The 21,547-nt window shown below is 44.3% G+C and overlaps 1 protein-coding gene across 9 annotated transcripts in view; it reads left to right on the top strand.

Annotated features, from left to right (window-relative positions):
- The window catches only part of SNAP47 (synaptosome associated protein 47), a 601,169-nt gene that overhangs the window by 179,096 nt on the left and 400,526 nt on the right, over positions 1–21,547 (top strand). For all 9 annotated transcript variants that reach the window (XM_044065857.1, XM_044065858.1, XM_044065860.1 and 6 more), the window contains exon 2: positions 18,628–19,169. In XM_044065857.1, coding sequence (XP_043921792.1) covers positions 18,679–19,169 — 491 coding nt within the window. In that variant the 5' untranslated portion in view covers positions 18,628–18,678. The remainder of the gene's footprint in view (positions 1–18,627; positions 19,170–21,547) is intronic.

The following is a 21,547-nucleotide window of genomic DNA, read 5'->3' as shown; positions in this document are numbered from 1 at the left end:
CCTATGTGGTAATTCACAGGTACATGTTTTTTTCCCCAAAGGAGATAACTATACATTTCTTGGCATTGAGCTTGAGCCCATGGCTCTGGCACCAAGCATCTGTTTCTTTAAGGCCCATTTGTAGAGTATCCACATCGTTTGGGGATTCAATAATGGCTCCCAGTTTGCAGTCATCTGCGAACTTTGTTAGCCAGAGTCCATTAGTGTTGGCCTGTACTTCAGAGAAGTAGATGCCAAACAAGAGAGGTCTCAGGACTGAACCATGAGGTACTCCACTTGTCACTTGTCTGGAGCTGTATTTGGAGTCAGCTACTTTTACAGTGTGGGTTGTGTCAGTAAGCCAGTTGGCAACCCATCGAGTGACGTAGGGATTAATGCCCAGCTTAGTAAGTTTATCTGTGATTCCAGAGTGGGGGATGGTGTCAAAGGCCTTGGTGAGGTCCAGATAGGCTGTGTGCACTGCCTTACCCTCGTCCACGGCTCTGGAGACGATTCGAAGAAGTCATTCAGGTGACAAGATCGGCCCTTCATGAACCCAAACTGGGTGGGGTCCAGTGTTTTAAGGTTGCCATTGTCTTTTTATACGTTCCATGATAATACATTCCATGGCCTTGCAGATCAGGCTTGTCAGACTGATGGGGGCGGTAGTTCCTGGGATCCAAGTTGGATCCCCCCTTGTGGAGTGGGATAACTGTAGCTGTGCGCCATTCAGTGGGCACAAAGCCTGAGGTGAGGGTATGATTAAACATGACACTTAGGTGAGGTACCAGTTAATTTTGTAGTTCATGTAGTACACAGCCCGGGATGTCATCTGGTCCCATGGATGCTGTATTTTTAGCTTTGGAGAGTGCATTTTTTACCTGTGTGGCCATTATTACCGGTATTTGGCAATCTTCCGGTATTGATATGGGCCACTTAGGGGCTGAGAAGGGGGTGAAGTTGGCACTGAATCGATCTGCCAGGATATTGGCAATATCCTTGGGATCAGTATATTTAATGCCATTCTGTTGTAGCTCAGAGCAGATCTGAGCATTGCCATTTATATTATTGACATAGTTATAGAATGCCTTGTAGTTATTTTTGGAATCTTTATCAATTTTATTTTCGTAACTTGCTTTGGAGGATTTTATGAGGGATCTCAGCTTCTTACTGAGGCTGGTAAGGGAGTTTTTTGCATCCTGGGATTTTCCTCTTTCCTGCAAAAGTTTCTTCCTTTTGTTGTAAAGTTTATTTATGGCAGGGGACCACCAGATTGGCTTCCTTTTTTTGGAGAAGAGCATCTTTGTTCTATTTGGGATGGCACGATTCATGCATGAGTGGGTATGCTCGTACAGTGCCTTAGTATAGGACTCGGCAGTCGTACTTTCAGTTCCTGTCTGCATGGGTGTCATGAAATTTGTAACTTCTGACTTGAGTAGCATAAAGTTGGCTTTGGAGAAGTTTTTTATGGAGGTTTCCTTACTGGGGGTTGGGGGTGGGATGTGGATGTTAAGGGTGATTAGCTTATGGTCTGACCTGACTGAGGGGGTGACCATAGGTGTGGAGCATCGATTTCTCATGTTGGTAATGACCAGGTCTAGGATATTGGAGCCCCTGGTGGGACTATGGATTAGTTGATCCAGGGCATTGGAATTTATGAATTCCAAGAACCATTGCGCAAAGGTGTCGGGACATGAGTAGTTTTCCCAGTTAATGGCAGGGTAGTTGAAATCACCCAGTATTAGGGTGTTTGGTTGTATATTAATATTTTCCAGTATGTTTAGATAGGTGTAGTGAGAATCTTGGGGCATGATGGGGGATCTGTAGCAAGCTACAATTTGGATTGCAGTCTTACCTAGTGTTAGTTGCACCTGGAGAATTTCAGACGCATTGTGTTGGGTAACTAACCTGGTGGTGTGAATATCCTTGGTGAACCTGGACACTCCTCTACCTTTAGTGTTTCGATCCTGGTTTGGTGGCCGAAAAAGTGTGGTAAGAGTTGTAGCCTGGTATTGCAGGGGTGCTCTCTGGAGCCTTGAAGCAGGTCTCAGTTACTGCACAGATATCTATGTTCTCCATTTTTAGGAGTGCCTCGAGAGAGTACATTTTGAGGTTTAGACTTCTAGCATTGAGTAGCATTACTTTCAGATTTTGCATGCTTGTACCTGTTACGGTGGTGGTTGTGCCCTTTGAACTTTGCCTAAAAAAGGCACTATAGGGGTGGCAATAGCCTTAGCCAGTAACCTGAATCCCAGGGGCGAAAGGTGCAGACCATCTCTGGCAAAGCATCATGGTCCATCGATCATGACGTCCCAGGCAGACAGATACTGGATCCCCTTTGAATGACACCAGAAGCTTAGCCAATTGTTGAAGTAAATCATTTTGTCCTTAAATTGTGGTATCATTCTGGACGAAGGCAGGATGCTACTCAGGGCTAGGGTCATACCTGCATGGGCTACATGATCCGAGAGCTCTTCCATGTCTGTTTTCATGTAGTCCAGGGAGGTATGTCTCAAGTCATTCTCTCCAACATGGACAATGACGTCATATTTGTACTTGTGGAGTGACTTGAGTGCATGAGTTATGTGGTCGATCCTGGCACCCGACAGGCAGCTCGCTGTAATTTTCTCCTTGTTCAGCCTGGTGAGTGGGACATCAGTGTGCCTGACTATAGAGTCACCTATGACTAAAGTGTTAGGTACATTGTCTTGCCTTAGGGGTTGTTGCTGGGTGGCACACTGGTGTTGTGAGCTTTGTGACACTTTGGTTGTGATTGGTGTTTGTTTGCGTTTCAGCTTCGGAGGTCCTTGTTGCTTGGTCAGGTTACAGTTAAGGGCCTCCATATATGTGGATTTAGTGTTGCTATGTGTGGGTGTTGGTGGTGTGAGTTTAGAAGGAGTATGTGTTGCTTGAGGTGTAGTGTGGGTGTTAACCCTCTCCTCTTGACTGTCTAGCACAAGCTTGGGTGGAGAGAGCTTTGCTTCCAGTTTGGCTATGTAAGTGCATCTCTCACAGGTTGTAGTGTTGGCTGGTAGGTGGAGAGGGTTGTCTGTGTACATGAGGCAATTGCTGCATTGCCATAGTATGCCCAGATTCACCAGGTGGACAGGAGAAATCAATGGAAGCTGACCCTTGGACATGCTGGTTTGCATTAATAATTCCAAAACCATGCCCTATACGAGGTATCAGAATATTTTATCTTGAAGCATAAATGATGGCAAACACAATTGTATTGATATTTGACCTATGTCAATGAGTATTTGTTAGAATTGTAAGGTGATAACTTTATTTTTTAAAGACTCAAGCCACGCCCACTAGGAGTTAAAGGTGCACAATCAAAAGAGCTGTACTGGAGGGAATGAGTTAAAAGAGTTGCAGGATTTGTTGCATGGTGCAGAGCAAGTGGGTAAACATACCTTGCAGTGTGGGTTTGATGCTTTAGAGGCCTCATGTAGAGCTGCTGTTACAGGGTCTGTCATACGTAGACATGCTTGGCTCAAAGAGTAAGCCTTACCAGATCATGTCAAAGCTAAATTACTAGATGCACCTCTTCCAAAAGATGTATTGTTTGGTGTTAAAGCTGAGGAGGTACTGAAGAAAATGGAGGAAAAAGCGAGATCAATGCAAACAGTGAAAGATTTCCTGCAGGTACAACCTACACGTTTCAGCAGAAACTGGCCTTCAAATAATTGGTCCTTTCCAGCCACGGACAGACCTCAGAGAGGCAGATACAGATGTCCGAGGGGTAGAGGGCAACCTCAAGGATCATTCAGAGCCAGACAATGGCAAGCACCAACCCCAAGAGGTGGAGAAGATAGATCACAGTCATTCAGAAAGCAGACACAATGACTTCTCCCTTTACCTGCCAAGCAAAGCTTTAATGGCAGCACCTTTGGGCGGAAAACTGGCATTATTCTCAAAAAATTGGCATATTGTCACAAAAGACAAATGGATTCTGGACATTATAGACAGAGGCTACAGATTCCACTTTCACACCCTTCCAAAAATGAGAGGCATGCCAAACCTGCCACAAAATCAAAGGGCAGAGGCACAAAAACAAATTTCAGCTCTCATGGACACGAAAGCTATTCAAGAGATACCTGCAAAAGAACAAGGTCAAGGGTTTTATTCCAGACTATTCCTGGTACCAAGGAAAGACAGATTGGAGACCTATTTTAGACCTATCCATCCTAAACACATACTTACAGGTACCAAAATTCAAGATGCTCACATTACAGCAGCTTCTTCCCATGCTGGGCAAGGAGTCTTGGCTGGTAACATTGGACCTCAAGGAGGCATACCTGTATGTCCCTATCAGACAAGATTGCAGAAGATACCTCAGATTTCTTGCAGGTTCAATCCATTATCAATTCTCTGCATTGCCCTTTGGCTTATCTACTGCGCCCAGAGTGTTTACGAAATGCCTGGCATCAGTAATTGCCTTCTGCAGACTTCAAGGAATACAAATATACCCATATCTGGACGACTGCCTGATCCAAGCGGACAGCAAGGACATACTTCTGAAACACCTGGCGTTTGTAATAAAACTGTTGAACTTTCTGGGATACACAGTCAACAAAAAGAAATCAAAACTAATACCCTCTCAAAAAATAATTTTCCTGGGTGCCAGCTTGAATACAACCACCCAGATGGCCTACCTCACGCCAGACAGACAAGGGCAGCTATCTCAATACTTCAGCAAAATGGCAACCTTCACCAGGCTGACTGCAAGGAAAGTCCTGCAGGCTCTGGGATTCATGGCATCTTGCATCCTTCTGATCCCATGTGCAAAGCTGCATATGAGGAAGCTTCAATGGTACCTAAAAAACTTATGGTCTCAACACAGCCACAATTCGGAAACAATTATACCACTCATTCCATGTCTTCAAAATGAATTTCTGTGGTGGGCTCAAGCATGCCAAAGAAACATAGGTCTCCCTTTCTGCGTACCTCAAGCAACTCAATTCATCACAACAGACGCCTTAGACTATGCCTGGGGGGCACACATGACAGATCAGTACATTCAGGGAAAATGGTCCCAAAAAGAGAAGCATCTACACATCAACCAAAAGGAAATGCTAGCAGTGCAAAATGCTATTATGGCCTTCAAAGACCTACTGCATCCTGGCCAGCTATTGATAAGGATGGACAACACCACAGTGATGTGGTACATAAACAGACAGGGGGGAACTCATTCTCATACCCCCTGTGCAGACTAGCCATGACCCTGTGGAACACAGCTCTGGAATTGCAAATCCAACTTCAGGCACAATTCCTGCCAGGAAAGGAAAACACACTGGCAGACAGCCTAAGCAGAAATATGACAGATCCACACGAATGGAAGTTGCATCCTCAAGTTTTCGCAAAGATAACTCAGGCATGGGGACAGCCAGACATAGATCTCTTTGCTACCCACAGAAATTAACAATTGAAAAAATTTTTGTTCAAGGACCTATCATCCACAGGCCTGGAAAGTGGATGCACTTTCTTTCAATTGGACAACGTTTACAGTCTATGCCTTTCCGCCTCTTCCTCTGCTGCCCAAAATTCTATTAAAAGCCAGAGCAGAGAGGACAAAAATGATTCTCATTGCTCCAGATTGGCCAAGACAACACTGGTATCCACTCCTGAAGAGCCTGACACATTCCCCATCATGGATCCTACCTCTAGTGCCTCTTCTGTTGTCCCAGCACAACTTCAAAACTCTTCACAGCCAGCTCAAAACCCTAAATCTAGCTGCATGGAGAATCCCTTGATTTCCCAACAGACCCTCCTCTCCAAGGAGGTGCAGGATGTCATCTTGGAGGCCAGAAGACCTTCTACTAGAAAAGCCTACTCCGCCAAATGGAAACGTTTTTGTGCCTGGAATCCAAAAAAGGGCCAGAATCCTTGGGTAATAAATTTACCTCAAATATTACAGTACCTAGCTGAGATGTTAAACAGTGGACTTTCCTTCTCCTCCATCAAAATCCACGCTTCAGCCATTTCTGCACAATACAACACAGATCCACCTTTATTCTCTCACCCTCTCTTAAGACAGTTCCTCAGAGGGGCAAAGAATATAAAACCCCCAAGGAAACCACCAGTCCCTGCTTGGGACCTCAACTTCATATTGGAAAAGCTGACCCTTCCTCCATTTGAGCCAGCTGCTTCAACAGAACTACAATACTTGTCATGGAAAACAGCCTTCCTTCTGGCTATTACCTCAGCACGCAGGGTTTCGGAACTACAGGCCCTCATGGCTGTGCAACCTTTCATCGTTTTCCATCAGGACAGAGTTTCCTTACGAACCAACCCTACCTTTATGCCAAAGGTAGTATCCAGTGTAGTCTTGAATCAGACTATCCACTTACCTACCTTTTACCCTAACCCACAAAACAAAGGGGAAAGACTACTGCATTCCTTGGACATTCACAGACAACTTCGTTATTATTTGGACAGGACAAAGCCATTCAGGAAATCCGAGCAACTCTTTGTGTCCTATGCTACAGGTGCTCAAGGAAAGGCTATCTCCAAACAGACAATCTCAAAATGGATAGCGCACTGCATACGCTTTTGTTACTCATTTCATGGAAAAGCTGTGCCTTCAAGCATCAGATCCCACTCCACAAGGGCCACAGCTACATCTGCAGCTTTCCTCAGGGGGGGGTTCCTACCAAGGAAATTTTGGAAGCAGCCACTTGAGTTCAGTGCACACTTTCTCCAAACACTATCACCTTCCACTTTACTCTAAATCTAGAGCGGGATTTGCCACAGCTGTCTTGCAGGGCATCCTTGCTCCTCCTAATTCACCTCCCCACCTTTTTTCCACATCCCCAGAATGATAGTGAGAGAGTCCTGCATTCCCTTGACGTTCACAGACAACTAAGCTTCTACCTTGACAAGACCAAGTCCCTTAGGAGGTCAGAGCAATTGTTTGTCTCCTTTCACCCCAGAGCTCTGGGGAAGGTGGCAACAAAACAGACTATTTCTGCCTGGATTTCCATGGCCATCTCCTTTTATTACACCTATCATGGCAGACATCTAAAGTCAAAAATTAAAGTCCACTCCACTAGAGCCATGAGCTCACCTGGAGCCTTCTTCAAAGGGCTGGACACTGCTTCCATTCTAGAGGCAGTTACCTGGACATCTCTCCATACCTTCAGCAAACACTACAAACTGGATAACATTTCCAGATCTAGAGCAGGGTTTGCTAGGGCACTCCTGCATGGATTCTTGGAAAACTGTTCCATACCACCCTCCTCTTCTTCCCTTTGAGCTTTGGCATTCACCTGGAGGTTTTGAATACTGCAACATGTGAATAAAAGGACATAGAATAGTTGTGTAAAATCTTACCATAACCATAGATTCCCTCTACCATGTTGCAGTATTCTGTCCCATGTTTTGTCTTTTCAAGAAGTTTTTACATTTCTCTGTTGCTTCCTGGCATTTTCAGTTCTCTGCTTTATCCTTTGGCCTTTCTACTGCCCCAAGGCTATTCACTAAATGCCTTACTCCTGTGATTGCTTTTTGCAAGGTTCAGGCGATCCAAGTATTTTCTTACATGGGATGGCCTTCTATTTCAGGCATCCCCTCCAGAGATTGCAAAATCTTCACTTTGCCATTTCTGTTCTGCAAAGCCTGGGTTTCACAATAAACTTAAAAAAAAAATTTCTTACTTTTTCAAGACCATGTTTTTCTGGGATACAGGATACAGACTGTGCCTATGCTGGCACCCCTGCCTCCTCCCAAGGCCTTAACACACTCATTTCCTTCTTTGGAACTCTTCTTCCTCTGGCCTCTATTACAGCCAGGTAATTTCTGAGAGGTCTGGGGTTCATGACATTTGTGACGACCCACCACTAGACCAGTAATCAAGGAGCCTCAATCCTTACCACTGGCAACAGTAAGGGATGTACACTGGGAGGATAACAGGTACACACAAAGTATTTCCAGATGCAGCTTTCTGCATCAAGTGCAATTTCCCTTAAGAGCCCACAGAGACCACAGTCAGTCCGGGCTGGTTTCTCCCTCTTTATCTAGATTCCCAGTAAGACTCCCCACTGGCACAGCTATAGAGTTGAGATCTCAGCTGTGTGGCCAAACCAAGACCTCCAGCACCCTCTCTGTCCAACCAGTGCTTCATGTCCCTGCCCAAGTAGCTGACACACACTCTCTCAGGTTTGATTTACACACACACACACACACACACACACACACACACACACACACACACACACACACACACACACACACACACACGCTTGGGAAAGGATGGCACAGGTTTATTGGCTATGCCCCCTTTTGCCCAGACTATAAGGTAGTTATTGCCACTAACCAGTTCCTTATCAGTTACTTTCAGGCCCTTAACAAATGGTGTCCACTCGTACTGTGTAATATTTAATCTTAATACAAATGGTAGTTTGACCAAGAGCAAGGCTATTAGGAGTGGCCCACAATGTTACCAAATAAATATGCAAGTACACTCAAAACTTAAATATTTCTACACAAATCGGCCACAATGAAAGGCTTACATATATTTAATAATAAATAATAAAAGAACAAAACAATACTAAATATATAGTCACAGTTACATCAGAGTTCAAAACCACAGAACATATTATAACAACATTGCAGGACAGTCTCAAAGAAATAAAGAAAAATATCTAAACTAAGCTTCACTATATTCCTGACTGAATCTAAGAGAATTACTGTACCCTAGAAACTTACTTTGCAGAGACAGGTGTGGTGAATGGTTCTTGTTGTTGTCAGGTCCAAGACAGAATACAGAATGTTGTCTCACTAAGATTTCTCAAACTAATATCTCAAGTGTTACTGCTGAGATAGCTTGCAGAGTGACATCATTTCTTGTCATCTGACTCTATCCCAGGTGAAACCCCACTGCTGGAAGCTAGCAGTATTCAGCATCTACCTGTGAAAATACAAATACCTCAGATTTTTGGTAGATGCTACAAGTCATAAAACAATTACCGTCATTCATGTTTTCAAATGTAGTAATTAGTTCACTCTGAAGACAATACAGAAAGCTTCTCAGCACACACACTGTGTTTAGCTGCATTGAAAACTCAAAAATACCATCTTTTATGGCCTAGCCATCAAGTTATTTAATTTCAGCTATTTTTCTGAAATTATCCTCCTGTATTCCAGCTTCCACTGTTAAAATGTATACATTTAAACAGTTAAAGTAATGCATGTACATTTCTGTTCTTTTCCAGTAGGACACACTGTGGTTACATTTTAAGCAGAAGCACTTTATAAAATATTGTTTCAAACAACATCCGTACAGACCAGTTTGATATACACATGGCATACAGTTCTAATACAGTTGTAACACAAGCATCTTGTGGAGATCATGTTCATAGTCACAAATGACATATAATTATTTACAAAATTCCAGATAGCTGTGCCGGCAGTATGTCCCTTTCTCACAACATCCATCATACCTATGCTCCCTCTGGCCAAACTCCACATGAGAAAGTTTCTGTGGTTTCTGAAGTCCATTTGGCTTCAACATGCGCAATCCCTAGTATTTGTAGTTCTCTTCTACCTTGTCTCATGAAGAGAGTTCAGTTGTGGATCCAGCAGTTGTCGCTAAATCCAGGGCTCCCTTTTCTTCCCCCTCTTCCTTCTCAGGAGCTGTTCACAGATGGTTCAGACGTGAGATGGGGAACAGCTTTTGGGTCCCTAAAAGGTGCAGGGGGTGTGGTCGCCTCTTCAAGAGAAAGAGCACATCAGTGTCAAAGAGGTGAGAGCTCTTCTGCTGGCGCTTCAAGCTTTTCATCCTCTTTTCTGCCCAGGACCTTTCAAGGTCTTTACAGTCAGTACAATAGTAATGTGGTATATAAAAAAAAACAATGGGAGACAAAATCTTATCTTTTTTTTTTCCAGTTGGAAAGTTGTAGTATGGGATCTTGCTTTCCAGTATCAAGTGATTCTTCAGGCAGTTTACATTCCACTTGATCAAAACATCATGGCAGACACTTTGAGCAGGTCATTAACTCAATCCCTTGAATGGGTGCTTCACAGGGATATGTTTCTAGACATTGTGCACCAGTGTGGTACTCCTCAAGTAGATCTTTTTACCTCCCCTCTAAACAGACAACTTCCTCTATTTTGTGCCAGAGTCCCAGGGCCTCCACCTTCCACACCAGAGGACCTACCTTTTTTCTTGGAAGGGGATTTGTCTTTATGCTTCCTTCCCTTCCCCTCATTCCAAAAGTCCTGTTCAGAATTCAACAGGATGCTCCCCAAAATCTTGTTGGCGACTCCCTTTTGGCTGAAACAACATTGGTTCCCTCTTCTTCTGCATTTAGCTAAGTGCAGTTGTCCCAAGTTGCCTCACAGGGTGAATCTGCTCACAGAGGGCGAGGGATCTCTCATCCATCCCCACCTGTTTAGTCTTCAACTGACACTGTAGGTGATAGGATTTTGATTCCACATAGACACCTTTTTTCTGAGGATGTGCTTAGGGTCCTGTAGGAAGCCCGAAAATCCAACACTTTCAAATCCTACTTATCCAAATGGAAGAGTTTCTGCTTGGTTTCTAAACCTGGATCCACTTTCTGTGGATGTTCTTTGGTTCTCCCCTATCTATGTGAATTGCTCAACTCTGGCTTGGCTTATTCCTCTGTTAAGGCCCTCTTATAAGCTCTCTCTTTTTATCTACCTTTATCTCCTCCTTTAGCTTCTGGTTTGTAGCTAAGCAATTCCTTAAAGGTGTCCTTCACATTAGGCCTCCCAGGAAAGACTGTTCCTCCTCCCTGGGATCTTAATTTTGTTTTGGAAAAAAATTGACTCCGGGCTCCTTTTCATCCTACAGCTTTAGTTTCCTTGCAACATTGCTGTTGAAGACTGTACTTTTGTTAGCCCTTTCTTTTGCCAGACAGTGTCTGAGCTTCAGTACCTTATGGCTTGTCCTACCTTTTGGTGTTTTTATAAGGACAGGGCATCCTTGCATACTACTCACTCTTTTATGGTCAAGGTGGTGAATGAGTTGTCCCTGAATCAGTCTATTCACTTGCTCACTATTTTTCCTTTCACCGCAATCTGTGCTCTTATTGTCAAGGTGGTGAATGAGTTGTCCTTGAATCAGTCTATTCACTTGCTCACTTTTTTTTCTTTCACCGCAATCTGCCAGTGAAAAGTTGCTGCACATGATGGATGTGCATAGACAACTCAACTTTTATTTGGACAAGACTAAGAGTATTAGGAAATCTGATCAGCTCTTTTTTCCTTTCATCATAGGTCCTTAGGATTGCGTGTATCCAAGCAAACAGTTTCTTCTTGGATCTCAAAAGCTATTACTTTTTGTAATTCCTTTCATGGTAAGAGCATTCCTTATTCTGTTAAGGGTCATTCTACTAGAGCTGTGGCTTCTTCTGCTGCTTTTTTCAATGGTTTGGATACTAACCCTGTTCTTGAGCCAGTTATGTGGACATCTGTGCATACATTCACCAAGCCCAACAAGTTGGATGGAATCTCCAGAGTTGAAGCTGATTTTGCTAGGGCCATCCTTCATGGCTTCCTAGAGGGCTGTGCTGGTCCTTCCTCATCCTGAGTTTCTAACTGAGCTTTGGCACTCTCCCTAAAGTAATAAATGCTTCAACAGTGAAATGGAAGGACATAGTACAGTTGTGCAAAATCTTATCATAATGGTAGATGCCCTTCTCTTCACTGTTGCAGTATTCACTCCCTCTCTCCTCCCCTTGCGCCATTTCTCTTCTGGGTGTAGAGGTTTCATCTTTTTTTTTTACATGGACTGGTGTTTCTACTGGGGCTGTCAGTTCTGAGGGTGGTACATCCAGGCATCACCTTTATGCCCTATGCTAAGGGAGGAGCATACGTGTGACAGCTTCTGTGATGATAAGATTTTACACAACTGTACCTTCTTCTAGCCAGCTCTTGTGCTTTTTTTTGTCTCTCAAGCATTTTCCTTTGAAACATTGGAAAAGGTTTCACTGGTACAATCTCTCTATATAGGCTTTATTACCAGAAGAACAAGAAGAATTGTCTCCTTCTGTTTCATAGCTCAATTTTTGTCGGACAAACTTTTGTATTTCCTTGTTAGCATGATGTTCATCGTGTTTCACTGTTGCAGTCATTACTCTTGGGTTATCCTGCTGGCAGGCTACCCGCAGTCGTCCAGAATTCCAAAGTCTAGGTCTGATGTCTGTTGCTGTCGCCTCTTCCCTGATGTCAGTGCGCCAGGGGTATAAAAGATGCAGCCAACGCCATTTTCTTCAGTCTTTCTTGCCTCGCAGTGCCCGAAGCAAAAGCAGTTTGCAAGTGCTGGTCGGCTGACTCCTGAGATTTTCAAATCTGAATTTCAGAACCGAAGTCTTCATTAAAGCTAAGTACCCCATTGTGGAAACTTTTTTCTTGCTCCAGACCGATGTCAGAAAAAGTTAACAATTGTATTTCTTGTGGGAAGCAAATACCTCATAAGGATTTTCACTCTTACTGTATTCCTTGCCTAGGCCCTGATCACAACGTAGCTAGCTGTCGGTTTTGTGCTAGATTCAACCAACGCACTATCAAGTGTCGGTTTGATTTTGCATTTCATTACTTTGGCAGAAGATTTAATTATATAATGCCGGCGGAGCAGCTGACAACCGGAGTTTTTAAAACGCAAGGACAAGGATAGGCATCCGAGGTCCAAAACCGACGACGAAGCCTCTTCTAGGCCAGTCGCCGGTTCTCAGTGGGGTGCTTTCCCAGCCCCTGGTGCCCACTACCTCAGAGCCACAGGCCGCTACTGACTCCCACGTGGAGCCGACTGGGCCTCTGGAAACTCAAGGTACTGGACACTTGGAAATCAATCCCTCAGATGGGTCTAGAGCCGCTGAGCAGGCATCGGCTTCTGAGGGTGTCTTCAGACCTACACAACTATATGTTAAGCCATCCTCAGCTTCAAAGACTAAAGCATCTCTAAAGACAAGGAAACAAGTACAGCATTCTCCTATTCAGACTTCCATGCCTAAAAAACAGATGCTCAAAATGGCCGAAGACATAATTACTTTGATAAGGGGCTCCCATCCCCCTCCTGATAAGAGGGCTAGGCAAGAGACAGAGTATGATTCTTCTGATCAGGTATCTATTTCCTCTGATTCCTCTTCTGAACAGGATTACTGTATGCTTCCCTATGAGGATTCTGATGCTGAAGAATCCATTCCTTCAGCCTCTCCTCCTGAGGACTGTTCTTTTGGGGAAACACTGCATACTATGAGGGAGCATTTCCACCGGGAAAGCCAAGATTATTGTGAGTCTAACAAAAGGCTCAGAGACTTCCTGCTTCTTCCTCAGCACAGACCCCTTGCTGTTCCACCTGTTCTAGACATTGTAGATGATGTATTTTCAGAGTCCGGACTGTCCCCCTGACTCTTTACCCCCCTGCACCTGCTAGGCCAGACAGATACTACAGGGTCCCGGATTCTCTTAAATTCCTATATAAAAACCCCGCTGCTGACCCAGAAACTATATCTTAGGGTCCCAAGGGGGTTAAAGCTTCCACTGCAAAAAACCCTGTCCCCTCTGATAGGGATTCTAGGGCTCTAGACAGATGGGGGAAAAAAAATTACACTTCTGCCACCCTGGCTGTAAGGGCTTTAAATTGTCAGTTTCATATGCTTAAATATCAGCAATGTTTAATGTCACTATTTAAACAGAAAATGTTGACAATTACTGAATGTTCAGAGAACAAGGAATTGCAGGATTTATTGCATGCAACTGAACAAGTGGGAAAGAATACTTTGCAATGTGGTTATTATTCACTGGAGGCCTCTTGCAGGGCCGCGGTTACAGGTTCTGTTATTAGAAGGCATGCTTGGTTAAAGGAACAAAATCCGCCTGATCATGTTAAAGCAAAATTATTAGATGCACCATTACAGCATGATACTTTGGTACTAAAGCAGAAGAGGTGTTTGAAAAAAAATGGAGGATAAAGCAAAATCCATGCAGACAGTCAGGGATTTCTTACAGGTACAGCCACCCAGGTTTAGCAGGAACTGGCCTTCTAAAAATTGGTCCTTTCCCGTCTCGGACAGATCACAAAGAGGCAGATGCAGGCATCCTAGAGGCAGATCTCAGCCCCAAGGCTCATACAGGCCTAAATAATGGGGTGCTCCTACCTCCAAAAGTGGAGAAGACAAATCACAGCCTTACAGGAAACCGTCCCAATGACTTTCCTCTACCAGTTCCAAGCAGTTTTCTTTTGACAGCCCCCTTGGGGGAAAACTAGCACTTTTTTCATCAAATTGGCAAATGGTTACCCAAGACAAATGAGTTCTGAACATAGTGCCCCAAGGCTACAGGTTCCATTTTCACACACTACCAAGGTCAAAGGGCATGCCAGACCTGCCACACAATCAATGGGCAGAGGCACAAAAACAAATTACAGCCCTCATGGATGAGGGCCTTTCAGCAAGTACCACAACAAGAGCAGGGGCAAGGATTTTACTCCAGACTTTTCCTAGTACCCAGGAAGGACAAAACCTGGAGACCAATTCTGGACCTGTCTATACTAAATACGTTTCTGGAAGTTCCAAAATTCAAGATGCTGACTCTTCAGCAGCTACTGCCCATGCTGGGCAAGAGGGCTTGGCTCGTAACTTTGGACCTAAAAGAGGCATACGTGCATGTCCCAATCAGACAATCTTGCAGAAGATACCTCAGATTCATAGCTGGCTCAATGCATTACCAATTCTCTGCACTGCCCTTTGGCTTATCTACTGTGCCCTGGGTCTTTACAAAATGCCTGGCACCAGTAATTGCGTTTTGCAGACAAAAAGGAATTCAAATATATCCCTACTTGGACGACTGCCTAATTCAAGCAGAGAACAAATACACTCTTCTAAAGCATCTGGCGTTTGTAATAAGATTACTAATTGCCCTAGGGTATACAGTAAACGAAAAGAAGTTAAAACTAGTGCCCTCTCAAGAGATAATATTCCTGGGTGCAAGCTTAAATACAACTGCCCAGATGGCTTATCTCACGCCAGACGAGCAAAAACAACTGACTACTTACTTCAAGAAATTGGCAACAAAAACCCACTTATCTGCACGGAAAATCCTGCAGGCCTTGGGTTTCATGGCATCCTGCATTCTACTAATTCCATATGCCAGACTGCATATGAGGAAACTACAATGGTATTTGAAAAGTGTTTGGACTCAGCATTGCCACAGCCTGGAGACAGTAATTGCACTCATTCCCTGCCTACAGCAGGAGTTTTGATGGTGGGCAGAAGCCTGTCACCACAACAAGGGTCTGCCATTCAGTTTACCCACAGCCAGACAGACACTGACAACGGATGCATCAGATTATGCCTGGGGGGCACATATGGCAGGAAAATGTATTCAGGGCGCATGGCCTGCAAACCAGATGCATCTTCACATCAATCAAAAAGAGATGCTAGCTGTTCAAAATGCCCTGACAGCTTTCAAGGACCTGCTTCATCCAGGACAATTACTGATAAAGACAGACAACACTACAGTCATGTGGTACATAAACAAGCAGGGAGGTACTCATTCCTACCCCCTCTGCAGACAAGCAATGACCTTATGGGACACAGCATTGGCTTTTCAAGTTCACCTGCAAGCACAATTCCTGCCAGGAAAAACAAATACTCTGGCAGACGAACTAAGCAGAAACCTCATGGATCCCCACGAATGGAAACTGGATCCACAAGTCTTCAGGATGATAATAAGGAAATGGGGATGCCCAGACATAGATCAATTTGCCTCCCCTCACAACTGTCAATTGCAGAGATTTTGCACAAGAATTTACCACAAGCAAGCATGGAAAGTGGACGCCCTATCATTCAGCTGGAAAAATCTAACAGTATATGCTTTTCCCCCACTACCTTTCCTTCCCAGAGTACTCCTAAAGGTCAGACAAGAGAAGCCAAAAATGATTCTGATTGCACCAGACTGGCCACGCCAGCACTGGTACCCAATCCTAAAGAGCTTGTCTCAAGGTCCAGCATGGATATTGCCTCAAACTTCTCACTTGCTGACCCAACAAAACAATCAGATCCTGCACAGCCAACTCAGGACCTTAAATCTGGCAGCATGGCGGATAATGTAGCCATTCAGAAAACTCCTCTTTCAAAAGCTGTTATGGATGTTATCTTGGAGGCCAGGAGGCCCAGTACCAGAAAATCTTATGCAGAAAAATGGAAGAGATTCTGTGCTTGGAACCCGGAACAGGCATTGACATGTTTTCACCAAATATTCCTCAGATTTTACAATACCTAACTGAGATGCTGAACAAAGGCCTTTCTTTCTCATCAATTAAGATTCATGCCTCTGCCATTTCTGCACATTACAATATGGAACCATCTATCTTTTCTCATCCTTTAATAAGGCAGTACCTCAGAGGGGCCAAAAACATTAGGCCTCCAAGGAGAGCACCAATTCCGGCCTGGGACCTCAATTATGTTTTGAAAAACTCACACTGCCTCCTTTCGAGCCAGCATCAACAGCGGATATTAAATTCTTATCCTGGAAAACAGCTCTGCTCCTAGCCATAACCTCTGCAAGGCGAGTCTCGGAGTTACAAGCACTCATGGCTGTGGAACCTTTCATAATTTTTCATTCAGACAGGGTTTCTCTGAGGACAAACCCTACATTTATGCCTAAGGTGGTATCCAGTGTGGCCCTCAATCAAACCATTCACTTGCCTACCCTTTACCCAAATCCACAGAGCAAGAGTGAGAAAATTCTGCATTCTTTGGACATACACAGGCAGTTACGCTTCTACTTGGACAGAACTAAAGCTTTCAGAAAGGCTGAGCAACTTTTAGTGTCATATGCTGCAGGATCACAAGGAAAGGCTATCTCAAAACAGACCATTTCTAAATGGATAGGCCATTGCATCCGTTTCTGCTATTCTCAACATGGCAAATCAGTGCCTAAGGGCATTAGGCCTCATTCCACCAGAGCAGCAGCCACTGCAGCAGCCTTCCTCAGAGGAGTACCAACCAAAGAAATCTTAGAGGCTGCAACTTGGAGTTCAGTGCACACCTTTACAAAGCACTACTACTTTCCTCTCTACTCTAAGTCCAGAGCAGGCTTCACCACTGCAGTTCTGCAGGGCCTCATAGCCTCTGCTAATCCTATTTAGCCCAGCCACCCATCCTCAGCTTTGGGATTCAACCCAAGAGTAATGACTGCAACAGTGAAACACGATGAACATAGTACAGTTGTGTACCTACCATAAATGTAGATGTTAGAGTGTATTCACTGTTGCAGTCCAGGTTACCCACCCACCATCCCCCTTCTCTTTGCTGGGACATATCTGCACTTCTCTATCCTATACAACCTTTTTGGTGTATTTGCTTGTAGATGAAGGAAATGTTATTTTTGTGCATGCATTTCTTATTGATATATTTTTCAGCCTACCTATTTGGGACACCTGACATCTGGGGCAAGAAAAACTGAAGAAAATGGCGTTGGCTGCATCTTTTATAATCCTGGTGCACTGACGTCAGGAAAGAGGCGACAGCAACCGACGCCGGACCTAGACTTTGGAATTCTGTCCGACTGTGGGTAGCCTGCCATCAGGATAACTCAAGAGTAATGACTGCAACAGTGAATACACTCGAACATCTACATTTATGGTAGGTACACAACTGTACTTTCTGCATCAAGAAATAATTTTGAACCTCCAGGAAAAAATATGTTGTTGATTACAGTCAACTCTGCCAGAAATTATTTTGATTTGTAAGCTTTGCAGCTTTCCACAGGGAGTGAATTTTATTCAGAATTCAGCCTTTTATGTCTCAAGACACTTCAGAGATCACTTTAAATCAGTCCATCTTAATTTTCATTTTTCACAATTCAGGATAGTAAAGGAGAAAGGATGTTGCATACCATGAATTTTCAAAGATGCCTGCAATATTACGCTGAAAGGGCAAAATATTTTAGGTAGTGTGAACTTTTTTTTCTTATTCATGAAGACGAAACAGGGTTGTATTTTAACCCAAAAAATGTTTCCAGGTATCTTGCTAACTGTAATGCCTTTTGTTTAGAGAAATACAGCAAATATCCATATGGGACAGATTAATTCCACTAGTTTTTCATCAACCAGTGTACCATTTTCAGGAATGTTTCTGCCCTGAGTTTTTGTTTTTGCTGCTACCTGGACCTCAATTCTGCTATTTCCAAACATATGTATAGCACAGATAAAACAAAATAAGACGGGTGTCCAGGAAGAGCAAGCTGAGGGACTGATATAAACCTGGTGGCTGCATCCCAAATTCTGCAGCCGTTGTCCTGTAACTGAACCTCAGCTGTTACAGTGAGTGGTGAGTATGCTCTCACAACTGTGTGTGTCTGTTTATACAAAACTATAGTTCTGTTTTTTGCTTGACGACTCCATTTAAATGCAAAAGATGTTTGTCCGTTGTAAGTAGCACTGAGGTAGTTGCTCAGTCAATCTCATAGCTAAACAAAATTTAGGGTACTTTATTATATTGGCACTTCAAATATCAAGTAGTAACATGCATTCGATGATAATGAAACATGAAGCTTTGAAGAAATCTTAGCTCTGCTCTAAAGCATACTGTAATTTGTTTTGCAGACATTTCTTGGAGATAATTAAATTGATATATTTCCTGCTGTTTCCCATATTAATTATTTTTGTTTTTGTAGCAGAGGGAGCAAACTGGATTCCTCACGAGTTGTAAGGAATTAAAAGTCCTAATGAGCAAGGAAATCTGCATTCACTCTTGGCCAGGGTCTTACTATTTGAATGCAGAGAGAAGATGGGTTTATGGCCACCTGGAACTGTGTCCATCATCTTTATTATTCCTTGTGGAGAAAACTGGAGACATGCTACTTTGTCTTCAACTTTCAGACATTGTGGAGATTAAGAAAGAATCTTCCAGCTTCATTTTCAGCTCTATTACCATTCTGGAGAAAGGGAATGTGAAGCACTGGTTCAGTTCTTTGCAACCTAACAGGACTGTGGTCTTTAACACCATTGAACATTTCTGGAAAGAACAGTTATTGTCACCTGGTGGAGTTGGAGCTGCTTCCCCAACAAGTAAGGGCAAGCAGTTAATTAATCTAGTAACAGGTTCCCAGAGACGACTAGAAGATACAGCTAAGGTTCTACATCATCAAGGCGAGCAATTTAATAATGTAATGGAGGGATTGGATAAAATCGAATGTGACTTGGATACTGCAGACAGGTAAGGTGAATGCAGTCTTATGCAAGGTATTATAGGTGCATTGAAATCTCATAACTAAAGGCTGACTGTGTATTATTTGATATTGAGCATAAAACTGAAGCCATAAATCTGAATGAACATATTAATAACGGAACATAACAGGAATTTCTTAATACTAACTTCTGTACCTTATGTATAGACCAAATTCTGTAATATATTAGCATTTCTAAATTTAAAAAAAAATTGTAAAGATGGAGGCACTTTATTAAAAAAAAAAAAAAAAAAAAAAAAAAAAAAAACAGACTATTCTAAATATCCAACAGAAACAAAAGCAGCTCTTCTTGGCTTTCCAGTTTGGACTGAGAAAACAAGTACGGCCTTTTGGCTTTCTGTTCTACAAAAACAGCACCTTTTATTTAAACTTTGTACACTCCACACAACCTCTCCAAACGTGGGCTGTCTCCATCATGTTCAGGCAGTAGGTTATGCTGAATCCTCAGATCTGAAGTAGTTTACTTCATTTGGTCTTCAACCTGTGGGAATACGGATCCGTATTGGATCTGAGCTGACAAATATTACTAGCATCAGTTCCTAGCTCCAGACACCTCCCCTTACCCATAACACACCTCCACTGCCATCCATCCCCAGATCTCGTTTGCCACGATTTGCTTATACATTGTGTCTTCAGAGCTCCATCTAGCAGTGGGTTATTTCACTACTGTAAGTTAAAAACTTTCATTCTTTTTTATTGATCTAGGTTAGTTTAGGTACCTTTTCTCCCCTCCCATCACTTTGGCATAGAGTGTTAGTCTGATTAGGTAAATAGAGCAGTTTGTTCTGTGGTGCCCCCCCCCCCCTCAGTTTTGTCTATAGACTAGTGTGGTGATTGGGTATGTGTGTGTGTGTTGGAGTTGAGAGAGTTTTTTGGCTGTCTTTTTTAAGGCTTTCTTTCTCTCAGGATGGCTGAAAAGCTTGTCTTTAAGTGTTGCACAGAGTGTGGCCATAAGCTCTCCCCAGCGGATGGCCACACACACTGTGTGTGGCCCACCTTAGTGTGGATTGCTCCATTTGTACGGGGTTTAACCCCGAGCTTTAAATGATAGGAAGGCCAAGTTGGCCCTCAAAGGTCTTCCTTCTACTGACCCTCCTTCCTCGTCTTCGGCTTTAGGTACAGCGGCTGCTGTGACTGCCTCTCCTTCTTCTCTTCCTCTGGCCTCCCCTCCCGCCCAGGATGGGACTCAAACTCCTGCATCTAAGCCTGTGGTAGCGGAGCAGAGGAGAGGTAGAGAAAGGGAGAGAGAGTTGAAGATGAAGGAAAAGTTGAAGAGGTCCCCGAACCTCGCTTCTCCTAGCAAGTCAGCACAGATCCGTGGCTTCCCTCTGCTCCGGTCTCCGAGGTTCTACCCGGAGCTGGAGGAGGCACGCCCAGTCTCCTGGGCCTCGGTTCCCTGACCCACCAGGTCGGAGTCCGTGGCCTCGTCACAGTCAACCCGCACCTTATCGGATATGGATCTGGATAAGATGATGAGGCGTTTTATCCGCGCACAGATCCAGAAGGGGGTCTTGCCAGCCCCCCTCCCTCTGGAGGGGGGAGCTCGCTTCCTTTCTTTTAACCCATTTCTTCTTTCCCGATCCATCCTTCGGCTTCGGAGTTCTCTGATCCGAGGTGGGCCTTGGTCAGGGGGTCGGCGCCAATGGTACTTGTTTCCTCGATGCTGACAGCTGCCTGGAACATTTTGGATCTGACCAGTTCGGATCCGAGCTGCTCTTGGAGCTGGAGCTTGGGTGTCTGATCCGAGGGAGTGGAACTTTTTCCATCGGCTCCGAGGTTGTCGGGCCAGGTTCCCTGCCTCGCAGCTCCGTCCACTTCAGGACCGGCTCCGATTCACACGGACCTGGGAGACCGGTCTCCTTATTAGCTTCCCAGGAGGTCTGCTCTCCTTCGGCGTTCAGTGTGGTAGAAAGGGTCCTCTCTATCGGATCGAGACCCCTGACTGCCCCCTCGGACTCCTCCCAGACCCCCTTGGCTCTGTCTGTGGTCCCCATTGTCTTACCAGAGGGGACAGCCCATGCTTGAAGAGCCCCAGAAAGTTCCCCCTGAGGAACAGATGGCTTGTGAGTGCTCCCCTGACAGCCCCACTGGAGATGTGCCTCGCAAGCATACATGCAATAGGAGGCACTTGCCCCCCCCCCCCCCGAGTCCTTCACCGAGGACACCGATTTAGATGATGGAGAGGGTTCCCCAAGATCACCTCCTGAGGATGTCTCCTTTGGACACCTCATAGAGATCCTTTGCCAGCGGGGAGGTTGGTCTGCCCCCAAGCCCTCTTCTGATGAGTCTGTGTCCCAAGCCCTCTTCTGATGAGTCTGTGTTCCTGGAGGCTTTCGGCATGGGCCCA

The sequence above is a fragment of the Protopterus annectens genome, chromosome 3.part0, assembly GCF_019279795.1.
Source record: "Protopterus annectens isolate FY-2018-M chromosome 3.part0, PAN1.0, whole genome shotgun sequence".
NCBI lineage: Eukaryota > Metazoa > Chordata > Ceratodontiformes > Protopteridae > Protopterus > Protopterus annectens.
This window is presented reverse-complemented; position numbering and strand designations above follow the sequence as displayed.